The sequence below is a fragment of the Delphinus delphis genome, chromosome 5 (assembly GCF_949987515.2).
Source record: "Delphinus delphis chromosome 5, mDelDel1.2, whole genome shotgun sequence".
In the NCBI taxonomy this organism is placed as follows: domain Eukaryota; kingdom Metazoa; phylum Chordata; class Mammalia; order Artiodactyla; family Delphinidae; genus Delphinus; species Delphinus delphis.
Window position 1 is genome coordinate 65,943,378 of NC_082687.1, and position 15,143 is coordinate 65,958,520.

The following is a 15,143-nucleotide window of genomic DNA, read 5'->3' on the forward strand; positions in this document are numbered from 1 at the left end:
GCAGGCTCCTCATTGCGGTGGCTTCTCTTGTTGTGGAGCACGGGCTATAGGCGCGCGGGCTTCAGTAGTTGCAGCACGCAGGCTCAGTAGTTGTGGTGCACGGGCTCTAGAGCACAGGCTCAGTAGTAGTAGCGCACGGGCTTAGTTGCTCCGTGGCACGTGGGATCTTCCCGGACCAGGGCTCAAACCCGTGTCCCCTGCATTGGCAGGCGGATTCTTCACCACTGTGCCACCAGGGAATATATGTTTATTACATATATTTATATACAGCTACAATGAAGTATAGTTGTTTCTAGCCTCCATGTTTGAGGCAACTGGTGGAGTCTTGGAAGCAGAATGATGCATTGATCTAGCTAGTTTACTGGGCATCTACTATGTACTAGGTATTGTGATGAGTGCTGAGGATGCAGAGATGACAGATGCAGTTGCTGTCATCAAGGACATCACAGTTGAGAATAGGGAAGAAGGCAGACACCTAGAAGTCCATGAGGGAAGAACTAGGTAGAACTCATGGATAGAAATTACAAAGGAAGATACAACACAAGTAAGTATTCCTAGTGGTCAAAGCTGTTGAAAATGGAATGGGCTGGGACAACTTCTCTCATGGGAGACATCCCAGCAAAAGTGAGGAGACAGTTGACCTGACTGTTACAGAAGAGACTGGCTCAAGCATAACATGGCTGGTCAGCCACTCGGCAACTGATCTGAGCGGGGATTTTTTTTTTTTTTTTTTGCGGTACGCGGGCCTCTCATTGTTGTGGCCTCTCCCGTTGCGGAGCACAGGCTCCGGACGCGCAGGCTCAGCGGCCATGGCTCACGGGCCCAGCTGCTCCGCGGCATGTGGGATCTTCCCGGACCGGGGCACGAACCCGTGTCCCTTGCATCAGCAGGCGGACTCTCAACCACTGCGCCACCAGGGAAGCCCGAGTGGGGATTTTTAAAGAAAGTTTTCAACAAAATGACTACTTGCAGAGATGTGTGCCGGGCTGAGAGAACCAACAAGAATTTGATGGGACTAGTAGAGGGGACTAGTAGAAGCCAGAAGGCATTTTCACCTTTTTCCATGAAGGTGCAGGAGGAGCCTGACTGAGAGCTGGAGCCTTGGAAGAGAGGCTCTCAGAGAGAAAGGGAATTTCTGGAAAGGAGCAGCAACTGCCAGAACTGGGACAATGCAACATCCCCAGAAACAATCAGTGTACCTCAGATTCTCTCATCAGGTTGTTCGGTTATTTGCAGTGCCACTCATTCACCAAACCCAAATGCAAGCCAGAGGCAAGAGACTGCAGGTGATGCAGTTAATAGAAGATGTAGTACAATCCACAGTGGCCAGTGTCTTCTGGCAACCACGAGGCCAGAGGAGGGTGGAGATGGATCTAGACCGGCATATGGAGAATAACCAGCACAGTTGGTTAAGAGCCCTTCTTTACTAAGAAGCAAGAAATTCTCCTCGAGGTCTGTAAAAGTGAACGATTAGGAAGTGAACCTCAACTATGGGAGAAAATTAGAGCTGAACGGAAAATCCGGCTCTGCTCTTCCCGTGTCTCTTTCCCAGCTCCAACATCCTCCTGCTGTGCTCCCGGGTGCACCACCCACCCTGGCGTCTGGGCGAAGCACTTGGTCTGGGAGCCTCCCTCCTGCGCGGGGGACCAAGGACAGCCGGGCGCCGGGTCTCAGCTCAGCTTTCCGGGAACGAGGAGGCTAGGCTGGGGCAGGCGTCCCGTCCCGTCCAGGTGCTGGTGCCTGCAGGGTCCGCCCAGCCCTGGTCTGCTCGCGGGGGTCGCCGAGACCATTCAGAATGTCCGGGCTGCCAGACAAGCAGGGCTCTCCACTTGGGCAGAGACGAGGTTGGACAGGTGGCAAGGATCCAAGGCGGAGCTTCCTTCCCCTCTGGGTCCACCCACCGCCCCTCCCCAGCCCCGACCCAGAAAAGGACACGCACACAAAAAACTTTTGCCACACTATTAATATATTCGCGTTTCCTCCCACTTTCCCAATGGGCTACCAGCTGCAGAACTCCTGAATAGAAAGCTTAATTGTGCTTTGTCATGCAGAGTACCTCGATTTTCTATAGAAGGTTACAAAGGGCCATTTGAAGTATTTCTTTCTCGCCTAATAGTGAACCATTTGCATAGGGCACCTCTGCGCCTGCGAGACCCAGGTAGCAGTGGCCCCCGGGTAACAAAACTCAGTGCGGCTTTCAAGGGACGCCCCACTCCACCTCCAGTCCCGCATTCCGACTCTTCTCCATTCCCTCGGGTCGCGGCCAGCGCCTGCAGCTGATTTAGAGGATGCGAAGCCTGCGGCCCGCAGGCCGCGGTGGCCCGGCCCCTCCGCTGACCTCTCGGCAGCCTCGGGTCATCACGGGCCCCCTACCCTGGGCTGGGGCCTGCTCTAGGCCGGGCCTCCGAGCTCAAGTGGTGTTTTCAGCTACTACCTGCGGGTCGGGAACCGAGGCGTTCACCTAAGCTAGGCCCTCCCGCCTCTTGCCTCCGGCAGAAGGCCCAAGGGAGGTACTGAAGGAACTGGAGCTGATCGTGATTTGGATCGGCGCTGTTCCATTTCTCCTGGTTGAGTGGCAGGGCTGCCTTCAGAATATCTTTTCTTGTTGCTTGTTTTGACAGTTCGGATCCAGGTCTATGTGACATATAAAGCTAATAAAATTCTAATTCCATTGTTAATCTTATCTCATTGCAGTATAGGTTTTTACCCTCACACCTGCGTGGCAGGGTGTAAGTCCATTAATAATAATAAAAAAATCAACATATTCATTGCATGTCTTTTCCCTGATGATATATTGTGAGCAGTGTGAGTTGAAAAAGAACCATTTATTCCCACCGTGAATGAGCCTGCATGGGGCGGGAGCTTCACCTGCCCCTCAGTCAATTAGGAATGTATCGAAAAGTCTAGCAGAAAACGAGTTAAATTAACCGTTCGCTAATTTCCTTGTGTCCCTCCTACATAATCCCCCCTCTTCAGCTTGCCCCAGAAATTACCACACGTTGCAAGGTTCAAATAGTGCCTAATGAAACTGACTACACGCTTCTTCCTCCACCGCCACCGTCGGGGGAGCCCTTCCGCCGGCCTTCAAAGCCGAAGCGCTTTCCCGCTCCCGGTCCTCCGGACCCTTAAAAAAAAAAAAAAAAAGATTTCTTTGGCAGGAAAAAAAAATCTAAACTGTCAATAACTCCTGATCCAGCCGGTGAACACTGCTGCCCACTCACTTCCCGCCACTGAGGACGCGGTGAGATTCGGAGCTGCTGGCCGGTGCCCTGGGTGAGGGCCTCATGGGCATCCTCCCCTCTCCCGGGACAGCTGGGGTCCTAGAGTTGGGAGGGTTGAGCCAGGGCCAAGGGATATTGGAGGAGGATGGGGAGATCAGCCTGGAGAACAAAGAGGGGAAACATTAGAGAGACAGAGACAGAGACACACCAAGGCAGGAAGAGTAGGAGAGACAGAAAAAAAGCAGAGGCAGAGACCTAGAGGGAAGCAGATAATAGAGACACAGACTACACTGCCAACTTTCAACTTTCTTCTCAAGTTAGAACCACGTGCCTGGCTCAAGCAACTCATCACCCCGGGGGGGGGAGGTGATTTGAAGTCTTGAGATGTAAGACCCTAATAATTAATCGTGGTCATTAATTAATTAAGGAGGAAAGGGGGGAGGTGGCTTGCTGCTGCTTGACCCCAAACAATTTAAATTAGGCTTTGTGAAGGTGGACTCCAAAAGCCTGCCGTCCCCCTCCTTCCTATTATTTCTCTTTCAAGCTCTCAAAATTTCCATTATAATCCTCAGCGGCCTGGGGCCGGTAGAGCTGTGCATCCCTCTCCAGCCCTTCCCAGCCAACTGAGGCCAAGCTGGCTTTAACTCCTCGGAGCCGGCTGCTGCGCACGGGGCAGGGAGCTCTTTCCCATAAGGAGCAGCTCCCACCTGCCTTTTTTCTCTGCACCTGCTGTGGGTTGTTTCTCCCTGAACTTCAGAAACCAAATAGTTGCCTAAGAATTAGTCCCGCTGCAGTGCTCACACAGGCTAAATATCACCACATTCTCTGTTCTCTCTCTCTCTCTCTCTCCCTCTCTCCCTCCACCCCCCTCCTTCTCCCTCTCCCTCTCCCTCTCACAGTCTTCTTTTTCCTCCCTCTCACTAGAGACTTGAGTTCCTTATTTGAAATGGGGCAGCTAATACAAAGTCATCAAAGCACTATGGTTCTTGTCTTAAAGTGACAGCCCTCTTTATGGGGCTGTTTGAAATACGCCCCCTGCTTTTCAATGTCTCTCTATCCATCTTTGTCTGCTCTTCAGAAAAGCGGACAATATAAAGCCCAGCCTGGCGAGCTCCCCACGCTCAGGCCTGGGCAGTGCCAACCTCCGCCTTTAAGCAGATTGAAATTGTCACTGCTTCATTAATCTGAAACTAGTTACTTTCCTAAGCACACAGCACACACTTCCGATCTGTCAGGATTCACTCAGAGGAGCCCCTGGGGCCTTCCTGGGTTTAGGATTTGGAAGACTCAACAAAGGTAGGACAAGGGTTCAGGAAAACATAGGGCTCTGCTTGAAGAAATGCAATGCCTGGTGCAGAAGGGCAGGCAGCGACATCAATATAAGGGCAGACAAAACACCTTTTCAGAGACAATGGGATGCCCAAGCTTTTGGAGGGTGCACTTGAGAACAAGGAGTCCAGCTATGGGAGCAGACAAGGATATCTACCTCCATGTAGAATAGCTTATGGGACTGTGAGAGCTCACAGGCTTTGGATTTTTCTCTCCCCAAACAGAAGAAACTTGCTTCCACATATGAGTCAGGGTTGGCTCTAGTTTTTTCATCTGAGCTCTGATTCATCTCTGTTCCTAAGAGATCTCTTTAACCTCCTGTTCCAGTTCTAGCCTGTGTTAACCACTCCAAGTGCCAGGCCCTTGGGTGAGAAGCCCTCATCTTCTGTGAGACAAGCTGACTCTTTTCTTCATACCTCCACCATTAACAAAAGATAATACAAAAAATTCTTCTACTTTTAATATTTCCAGCTGGCTTAGAATAGCAAGTTTTTGGATTCTATTCCATCTAATTTAGGGAAGAGACATAGGTATTTTTTTTTTCAGAGATGCTCAGTTTTCGGTAATGTGAGCCTAAAGATTTATAAAATAGATTTATATTAAATTATGTTAATAGAAGCCTAGTAAATGCACCATTTAATTGCATGGAAAAAAATGTTCCCTTTTAAGAGGTCTGTTACCTTAACAGGTACATTCAAAGATTCCCTGTGAATAATGAAAATAGGAACAATTGCTTTGATGCACTGAGCTGCATTCATGTCTAGGACAGCTTTAGGCTGTGTTTGGAGAGGATGGGAGGAGCTCCTTTTAAAGCAGTGATTGCTCCTTTAAACCCAATTTCCTCTAGCAAATAGGTTCTATTGGAAGTGTCATTCTCCCTCTCTCTTACACCCTTAAGCCTGGACCTGAGATCTTACCCAGAGCTCACTACAGTCTTCCCTGAGGTTCAGCCTTTTGCTCCTTCCCCTAGCCCAACTCTGAGCCTCTTCCTGCCTCCCTCAAAGAAATCTCCCAAGCAGTGCCATGAAAAATGAGTGGAAACTGCACGAAAGATAGAAGTGCGAAGCAAAAAAATAAGAAAAAAAATTCTAGTGAAAATAACTCTCTTCTTCCCACATACATTAACACCACCAAGAGTCCACACACACTTGTGTACATGCACACACACACACAGACCCCGTTGCCCTCTGTGACCACTTTGAGTTGGAACAATCACCCTTCTGGCAATTCCCTGACCACAGTCAGGGTGGGCCAAGCAAACTGCATTTCTAATCCTGATTAGATGTAACTGGGCAGCAGTGGTGAGGAGTGGGGGTGAGGGGAGGGAGGAGGAAGCCAGAAAGTCAAAGACTTCACAGCCCCAACTTTTTGTTTCTCCTAAAATATCTATGGATATCCTTGGGGGGGATATGGTGGGGGGTTGGGAGGGGGCAGTAAGCTATGATGGCCACTTCAGAATTAGGAGAGGAGGTGGGATCTACCATCACCAGTGTCTCTATCACCTGGGGCCATGAACACCCCAGGGATGGGCTGCTGGGTCCTTTCTGCCCTGGGCATGGTTTGCAATCAAGAAGCCTTGCTGGGGCTTCCCTGGTGGCGCAGTGGTTGAGAGTCCACCTGCCGATGCAGGGGACACCGGTTCGTGCCCCGGTCCGGGGAGATCCCACATGCCGCGGAGTGGCTGGGCCTGTGAGCCATGGCCACTGAGCCTGCGCGTCCGGAGCCTGTGCTCTGCAACAGGAGAGGCCACAGCAGTGGGAGGCCCGCGTACCGCCAAAAAAAAAAAAAAGCCGTGCTGTGTGCCACCGTCATTGTTAGACCCTTGGCCTTGGGCTTGGTTTGGTCACTGAGTGGGAGGGTGAAGGGGAAAGGTCTCTGCTCCTCCTCTTTGCTGGGAATTCTGGACTGGGTCAGGGCACAATGGCAGGAGGTTATTCTTCCCACTGTCCATCCTCCCCAGCCCCCAGCTCTTTTCCTGTTTAAAGAGGTGGATTCATCCATGCTAATGGTTCCTGCTGCTCACTTCTTTTCTCCTAATGGAGCAAGGTCCTGATTTTTAATTCTCATTTTTATTCTCTTTCTCTCTTTCCATCATGTGGTTATAGGCCCCTAAGAGGCCATGTTTTGGAGGAACAGAGTTCTGTGTTTCAAGTGGGGCGTATTGAAAAACTAGCATCTAGTGCTTCCCAGATAGAAATAGTCAAGCGTGACTCCACACATCTTAAACATTCCTCTTTTAATAAATCTGGGGACACTTCTCTTAGAGTGTTTGATATCAAGATTGTTTAACAGAATATTTGTACATCTGAGTGTTGGCTTAGGTGTTCTTACCCTAAGATGAAACTGTAGGCCTTTAAAATCAGACAGATTCCCAAAACCTTATTCCCAATCTTCAAAAACATCAACTGATTTTTTTTGGGGGGGGCGGGTGTTGGGGACGTGTAAAATAGGAGACAAGGAGACTTCATGGTTCACTCTGAAAGTGACAAGAAGATTCACCGGAGAATGTTTCTTTGGAGAATGTCCAGCGTCTTTGCCTGAATCTTTTTGCCTCTGGTGCAGGATTCACTGTTTCTCCTCTCTTCCCTAAGGAATATCCCTGAAGACAGGAAGGAAAGGTACCGAGCAGCCAACCCCAAACCAGGCACGGAGGGCTGGCCCCGCGTCTCCGTTGCCGGGTCGTAGAGCTGGGCGAGTGCAGCATCGGTGTGGCAAGCGGGCGGCTCAGCACTCTGGGCGCAGGGCCTGGGTGCGGGTAGCGAGGAGAAGTGCAGATGCTCTGGTCCCTACTGGGCAGGGACTTGGGGAGGGCCAGGCCCGAGTGCGGGACAACAGAGAGGCCGGGCTGAGAGTGGATGGGTAGGGGACGGGGTTGCCTGTCCACCTCTCAGATGAGGCTTCGCTTTGGGCAGGAGCGCAAAGAGGTGCGGCCGGGGCTCTTTGGCCTTCTTGTTATTTCCTGTGAAGGAATTCTTCCTTAGCTGCCAGTTTTTTGCGCTACGAAACTCCCTTCCTCCCAGCCCTGTACCGGTGCCCGGAGACGCCTGTTTATTGGGAAGGAGGGAGACGGAATCTTTGGAAAAGGCAGTGGGTCAGCGCCCCTCCTCCTTCGCGGTGGGCAGGGCGAGGGGGCCCAAAGCTTTGCTTGTGTGTGAAAGAGAGAGGGCAATCCAGAGCCTGAGCCTCCCAGGCCCGGGCCAGGAGCGAGTCAGATGCCTGTGACTGCTGCGCAGGATCGGGCCCAGGTCACTGCACAAAGCGGCGGCAGCTCCCCATTCAGTACGCACCGTCCAGCCTCTCCTCTCCCCTGCCTGCCCTGGCCAGCACCAGAATGAGAGATGACGACGGGCCTCAGGAGTGTGTGTGTGTGTGTGTGTGTGTGTGTGTGTGTGTGTGAGAGAGAGAGAGAGAGAGAGAGAGAGAGAGGAGAGATCAGAGAGAGAGAGAGAGAGAGAGAGAGAGAGAGTGAGGGAGTGTCTGGGCGGGGAAACCCATACTAGAGCCCAGCCCCACCTGGTGAGGTTTCAGTTCCTACAGACCTAAAGTAAATCAGACCTAAAGAAGTGTGAGTATGTGTGTTGTAAACAGTTCCTATGGCTTGGACTTTTTAGGTGGCATCTTTAGAGAAAATAATCAAAAACAACCCCAGCGGGTGTTTGTGGAACTCAGCTTGCAGGGAATGAGATTGCAGGGAATGAGATCTCCTAGTTTCCATGTTTCCAGCTTCACTCTCTCCCTTAAAGAACAGAACCTGGCTGTGCTGAAGAGAGAGCCAGGTTGCCTTGCTGAGGGCAAAGCCAAAGTAAGTCTTCTCCAGGGCCAGGATTGCGGGAATGCACTCTGCAAGGTGGTGGGAAGAGAGGGACTAGAAAGGAACTAATTTAGGTTAAAGTTAGGGAGACCAGAGAAAAAAACCAGAAGTCCGAAGGCACCTGTGAGCTATTTTGGAAAAGTGAGAATGTAAGTCTTTGGACAAAATAATTCCCTATTCCTGAACTTTTGTTTTCTCAGCAGTGGTGGAAACCAGCTAATTTCTTAGCTAGACAAACTCGGAAAAACGGTATTGTTTCTAGTCACTTGTAGCATCATTTGTAACTTTGCATGTGTTTGCTTCAAACCTGTTTGATGAATTGTTGCCCTTCCTAAAACAATTCCTACTATTCAGATTCCTTTACATAATTCAGGTTTTAGTACTGAGAGAGATGAAGAAGGAAAGAAAGGGAGGAGGGACTGATACAGAAAATAAATACTAGGTAAGGGATTTTCACCCTCTCCTGCTAAATAAATTTAAAGGTTTGCCTGTCATTCATTGTCAGTGTCACTCTAAATGGAGTGATGTATCCTGTCAATTGTGAGGAATTGAGCTATTTTAAGAATGGGGAGTACTACCTGGTAGGCAGCATCATGATGGAAGGTGTCTTCTTGGCAGAAGTTTCAGTGACACAGAAATCCTATAGAGCCACAAACTCCCTCAACCAAGAGACCCACATTACCAAGTTATAGTCATTACTTTGCTCTAAATTCTCAGACACTTTTATTCCCTGTCCATAAGGGGGAGAGAAAGACGGGGGAAGATGGAGAAAGCAAACATCACAAATTTAAAACCTTGATTTTGTTTCATTTATTTAAATAAATATAAATATAAATTTTATATAAAACTATTCACAAGGAGACTTCCAGTGACTTGGATTTTAAACTCTCCCCAGGCAAATTTTCAGAAAGCAAGACCTACAGGGTTTAATTTTCTAAGTTATTTGCAATTCAATACTTTCATTAAAAACAAAACAAAACAAAAAGAATCAAGAAACGCCGTGTTCTTATCAGGTTCTGAAAGACAGGGAAAGGGAAATTACATGCGCTTTCAAAAACCCACATACAGTTTTAAACTTAAACCAACCCTTTTTTCTTTGTTATATGACGAGACTTAGTTGAATCTAGATTATTTACATTTTAAAAAAATGATCTATAACTGCGAGTGGAGTCCCAAACAAATAGATCAAGTAGGAGACGGAAGTGACAGGCCCGTCATGTAAGCCCCCGGGAATACCTGTCTCCACCTTCTCCAGGCAGAACAACCGAAAGGCCAAGGATTTTGGCCCCTGGGTGCCTGCCGCGTCGCGTTGTGTGTGTGTGGGGGGGGGGATTACGGGAGCGTGTAGGGAGAGGTGGGGCAGCCCTCCCTCATAATGGGGAAATCTCCTTGTCATCGTTGGCCGAGACCGGCGACAAGGAGTCCTCATCCTCTGAGCGCGCGTAGTGCGCCTGGCTGCCGACGCACTTACAGCCCGTGTGGCTGTTCCTCTGTGTGCCCTTCCCTTCCTTCTTATGCTTCACCCTGCGGTTCTGAAACCAGATTTTCACCTGCTTCTCTGACAGGTTCAGGTACGTGGCGATCTCGATCCTCCGGAGTCGAGACAAGTACATATTGGAAGAGAATTCCCGCTCCAGCTCCAGGAGCTGCGTGCTAGTGAACGCCGTCCTCATCCTCTTGCCATTGGGTACCTGGCTGGCCTCCGAACCCCCTGCAGACGGGCCAAGAGAGGGCAGAGAGGTAATTCTCGGGGGTGGGTGTGGGGAGGCGCTCCCACCCCACGTGCCATCCCTTGGAAAGGATGCCTCGCAGGGACTCACCCGTGAAGCTCAACTAAATACCTGTATCCATCTCTCACTCTTTCTCATTTCAAGACACATCGTTACTTAACCGGGAAGGACAGGGACGCCCAAAGCAAGTGAAGGCCTTTGATGTTCGGGACGTAAAGTCAGAGGATTAAAGTGGGGGGCGGGGGAGGGGTTGCATTGTCCGGTCGTCTCCCTTCAAGCCTAGCGGAAAGGCAGGCAGGCTTAGCCCAAAGCAACGAAACCCAGCCAGCCTCGACGCCGGAATGCCACACTTAAATACAAATACACCCACCCCGGACCTCAGTCAGTTAACCTCCGATTTCTCAGCCCTCAAGTTCGAAGTCCTAAAGGCCCCGATGTTATGCAAGACTCGGGCACCAGATACCGGGAGTGAAGCTCACCAGGCTGCTTGGAGAGGCTGAGAAGGCTAACTCCCACCTTCGTGGAACTTCTGGGGACGACTCCACAGTTATACTAAAAGCCCCTCCTCCCTCCCTATCCCGCCCCCAGGCTCCCACTTCATCCACTGAAGGCGGAAAGTTTGCTCCCGGGAGCCGGCAAGGCACAGCGCGCAGGTGCCCAGAAACCCGGCCCTACCCATGGTGAGGCAGTGGAATCTCCGCGGGTCCGCCACGTTGTAGGTGGTGGCGGTGCAGACAGGTGCGTGGTGCTGCGGGTGCCCCAAGGCCGCCGCGGCCGCCGCCGCCGCAGCCGCCGCAGCCGCCGCCGCTGCAGCGCCGGGCTGCTGGGGCTGGTGGTGGTGATGGTGGTGCTGCGGAGGGTGGTGGTGATGGTGCGCGTGGCTCACACGCGGGCAAAATTGTGCGTCCCCAGGACCCGAAGAGAACTGACTCTTGAGCAGGGGCAACGCCCCGGCGGCTGCCGCCGCCCCGCCACCCCCGGCCCCGGCACTCCCGGTCCCTGCGCTCCCGCAGTTGGAGCTCGCGGGCCCCCGAGGGGAGTGCAGGTGCGAAGTGACGCAGAGCGGGCAAACGCAGAACGCACCGCTCTTGCGGGACGGGCAGCCCGTCCCGGACACGGACATCACCAACGGGGATGGCATGCCCAGCGGGATGAAGAAATCTGGCCCGGGGTGCGGCTCAGGAAGCGAGGGCGCGGGCCGTGAGGAGTCCTTGATGATGAGCGAGTCGACATAGAAGGAGCGCGACATGTCGCGAGGGGTGGGTGGCTGGAGGGCCCGGCCGGCCGTGGCGCCCCCTCCCCTCTCCTGTCCTGAGCTCTGCCCCGGGCGCGGCGCGAACGCAGGCGGTCAAGCCCTTGGGGACTTGGAGGTGTCGGCGTCTGGGCTGCGAACAAAGGGGTCCCTGGAGAGGGCTGGTCCTCACGTCCCCCGCCCGACGCCCAGGCTCCGGGATTTTATAGCCCCCACCCCGACACGTGATGCTGCGGAGTACCGCTCGGCTCAGGCTCCTCAGCAGCTCCCCACCCTCGGGATAGGCTGCCCGAGTCACAACAGAAGCGGCGAGGAGGGGCGGGTGCGCGGCGGGGAAGAATTCGGAGGAGGGGGATGGGGGAGACTTTGCAAAGTGTAGGTTTTGTTAATTTCGCGGGGAGGCCGGCCTCCTCCCCTTCTTTCTCCACGCTTTCCCGAGAAATCACAGAGCTGCATCCTCCATCCCACCCCTCTCCCTAGCCTGGGCCCCGGCCCAACTCTTCCTCGCTTCCGGTCACAGATCGCACCAGGTGGGGACTTTGAGGCCTTTCTAATAGGAATGCCTAGTGCTCCTTGCTCTTCTGTGCCAGCCGCGGATAAGTCACGGCATAGTGTGAAGCCTACGGTTTAGAACAGGATTGTGTGGCGGTGGACTGGCAGGGACCCAGTCCCGGAGCGCAGCTTGGGACACGGACGGACACACACACACACACACACACACACACACACACTCACACACTCACACAGAGTCCCCTAGCTTTTGGAACTGGCCAAGGTCATTCAGGTGGTTGGCTGGTGAGGGATCCGGGGGGCATAGCAGAGAGGCCTCCCAGCTCAGAAGTGGAGCTTTTCATTCTGATGCTTGGGAAGTTCTAAAATGCCTTTGCACTTGGGGCCTTCTGGGGCCACTCAGATCAACGACCCTTCCTTGTGCCTCTTTCTAACCTGAAACCACCCCCCTTAGCAAAGAGAGACATTGAAGATACGCTCTTGTTTTTCTCCGAGTGGTCCCACTGCTGCATTTGCAGACCAATCCTACAAACTCCATCTCAAGGACTTTGGGGAGAGGACCAAATCCCGGCCCTTCTAGAGACTGGGCAGGGGTTGAGGGAAGCCTTCGTTCTGAGTCCTGCTATCTACTGCTTAGGCAGCTAACCAGGAAGTTCTCTCCCCTATGCACGCCTTTTAAAGCCCATAAAGGTTTTGAAGGGAATTGAGTCACTCAGTGAATCCTGCCTCAGGATGGGAGAAGTGGCTTGGTAAAGGAAACCTCTCTGAGTGCCGGTGGAAGACTGGTGCACCAGTGGCTGGTGAGAGAGGGTGGCTGCTCACCTAAGGGCTATTGATCTTTCTGGGGAAGCAAGGCTGCAGAAGTGACAGCTTTCTCTTCTTTTTCCTTGTGGAAAATCTGGCTGGAGCAGGGAGGGTGAGCAACAGCTACAAGTCCAATCCTTTCCCCCAAACAGCAAACTTCAGGCCTGAGATAACAAAAGTGCTAAGAAACTTGGGGACGGGACTCCCTCCACCTGTGAGAACCAAGGGCCCAAATGCTAGGGGAGCATCAGCTTCTCAGCTGGTGACATGGCTGTCTCTCTGTCCTCTCTCCTTCCCCCTTTCCGTCTCTGTGACCGTCTCTCTTGCCTGCTAGAGAAGTGTAATTGGGTTGTAGGGACGACCCGCTCTGGGGAGCCCAGGATTTATGGATGGCAATTAAAGTTTTATGAATTGCAGCTGAGGCTGGTTATTGAGCTATTTGAATGTGATTAGAATTCAATTAGAAAGCGGTTAGTGGACGGTGGGTCTCCAGAGTGTAAACAGACAGCTATTCCAGAAATGTGCTAATCCAACATCTTGTGACAACAATTAAGGAGTCTCAGGGCTTAACTCAGGGCAGCTCAGCTGTAACTACTTTTGTACCACAAGGTTTGCTGCTGCAGCCATCGCAGGCGCTCAGCCTCAACCCAGCCTGCCTGGCCCAGCCCGCCCTCGCTCACAATGGGAGAATCCGGGAAGTTCCCGAATCATTCCAGCCTCAGAAAGAAAACTGGGAGCTCAACCATTGGGAGGTGCTTAATGGCAGGATGTTTGTATAGGCCTAAATTGTCCAAACAGGTGACGTGATTTCCCTGTTGACTTTGCAAGTGTATATATACATTTCACTTAAAATTTTGTATAATATATATTTATATGTATCTATTCACTTTGATCTGCAGTGGTTCTAGTTCTGCTCTTGGGAAGAACTTCTAATGTGCTGGGAGTTGTGCTTACGTGAGGATCATTTTATTTTAGAGAATCCTAATTATGATGCTTCAGCATCTAACTCGATTTATGTCTGCCTACAGAAACCTCTGGTTGGTGTGCTGGTGAATTTTGAGAAAAGTGAGAGGCCCATAGGGTTACTTAGGGCTGCGAGGGGAGTAGCGGCTTGGGGCCAGACTGAGGCTGAAAGCAGACCACGACCAAGAAATTTGTCTATTAGGATACTCGGTTAACTGCTTGAGCCCACCAAGAGCAAGTATTTTGGGGTCACGTTCCACATTGGAGTCTCTTTTCTCAGACTCTTCTCTTCAGTTCTCTTTGGATCTCTCAGTCTCTCTCCCCACCCCCTCCCCCTTTCCTCCACTCCAGCCCCGTCTTCAGAAGCTTCCCAACCCCGTGTGCCTTGCCATCGTTCCCCTGCCCAATGACCCTGTGGACAGCTTTGCGGCTGGCCCTGCCCAGACCTGCCCTCCCCCAGGACTGCAGTGCTTCCAACCCATTCGGAGCAGAAAGGGACCCTGGGCACACCATCGGCGTGCCCCCATGGTGCCCTCGCTAACACCCAATTTTATTTCTCAGTGATTCTGTCCGATAAAATTTCATCGTCCATTAAGTAATCCCTGAAATGAGAGCTCTTATGAGCCTATAATGAGCTCTAATTGCCACGACTCGGGGAGCCACGTGGAAGGATTTATTCGGTATTAAGCAGTTGGGTACAGAGTACAGGCTGTTACCTAAGCCATTACTTTCATAATTCAAGGAGAAAATTAGCTCTTTTAAAGGGGGGGGAATCCTTTGATTTTTTTCCCCCTTTTGCTGGGGATGACAGAGATGGCTTTGCTTTGTCTTTTATGATGTCACAAATGCGAAGGTAACAGAAATTGTCCCCACCATCCCGCAGCCTTGCCCAGTCAGGACACCCCACCCTTACCCTCAACTGAGGAAAAAAAAATCAAAGCAGTTCAGAGGCACCACCTTCTTGCCTCTGGACTCTCCAGCTTGAGTCTGGATGAGCAGTCTCCTCGCAGCCCAACCCTGAGATTCGAATTCTTGGATATACCTTTCAGAAAGTCTCCCAGTACTTTCCCCCATCTGGGATCACACCGGATCTGAACCGCACATTTTCCTCTTCCTTCTCTCTCTTCCTGTTTCTTTTCACAGGCAAAAACAGGGAAATAAAGGGCGTGGACTAAACCTTACTTATTCCGCAACCCTAGCGTTCTGACCCATTGATGTGCTTACTGCTCTTCTCCGGCTGGAAGTCTTACTTTGCCCCTCCCTCTGCTCCCCCTAAAGCTTCGCCCCCTCCACCCCAAGTCCGTTTTTTCCCTCTCAGTTGCAGCATTTGCCCACACGGTTCTCCCGCCCCAAACAGAGGAGGCCGCGAGCAGGGCGGGACAGCCGGGAGTTGGCGGGGCCGCCTTGGATTTATTTGCTCCTCTTACATTGATTTCATATTAGTTTCCAAAGCAATGAATGATCTCAAAGCTGGGTTTTGTTAGCCGAACACAAACAGGAGACAGGACTTACTTGCCCCCAGC

The 15,143-nt window shown here is 51.7% G+C and overlaps 1 protein-coding gene across 1 annotated transcript; it reads right to left on the minus strand.

Moving 5' to 3' along the window:
• Positions 1-9,731: 9,731 nt before the first annotated feature.
• On the minus strand, positions 9,732-11,340 carry GSX2 (GS homeobox 2). The gene is made up of 2 exons (XM_060011745.1): positions 10,767-11,340; positions 9,732-10,072 (listed from the first exon to the last, which is right to left on the minus strand). Exons 1-2 carry the CDS (start codon positions 11,338-11,340, stop codon positions 9,732-9,734), a joined length of 915 nt encoding a protein of 304 aa, XP_059867728.1.
• Between the last annotated feature and the right edge of the window lie 3,803 nt (positions 11,341-15,143).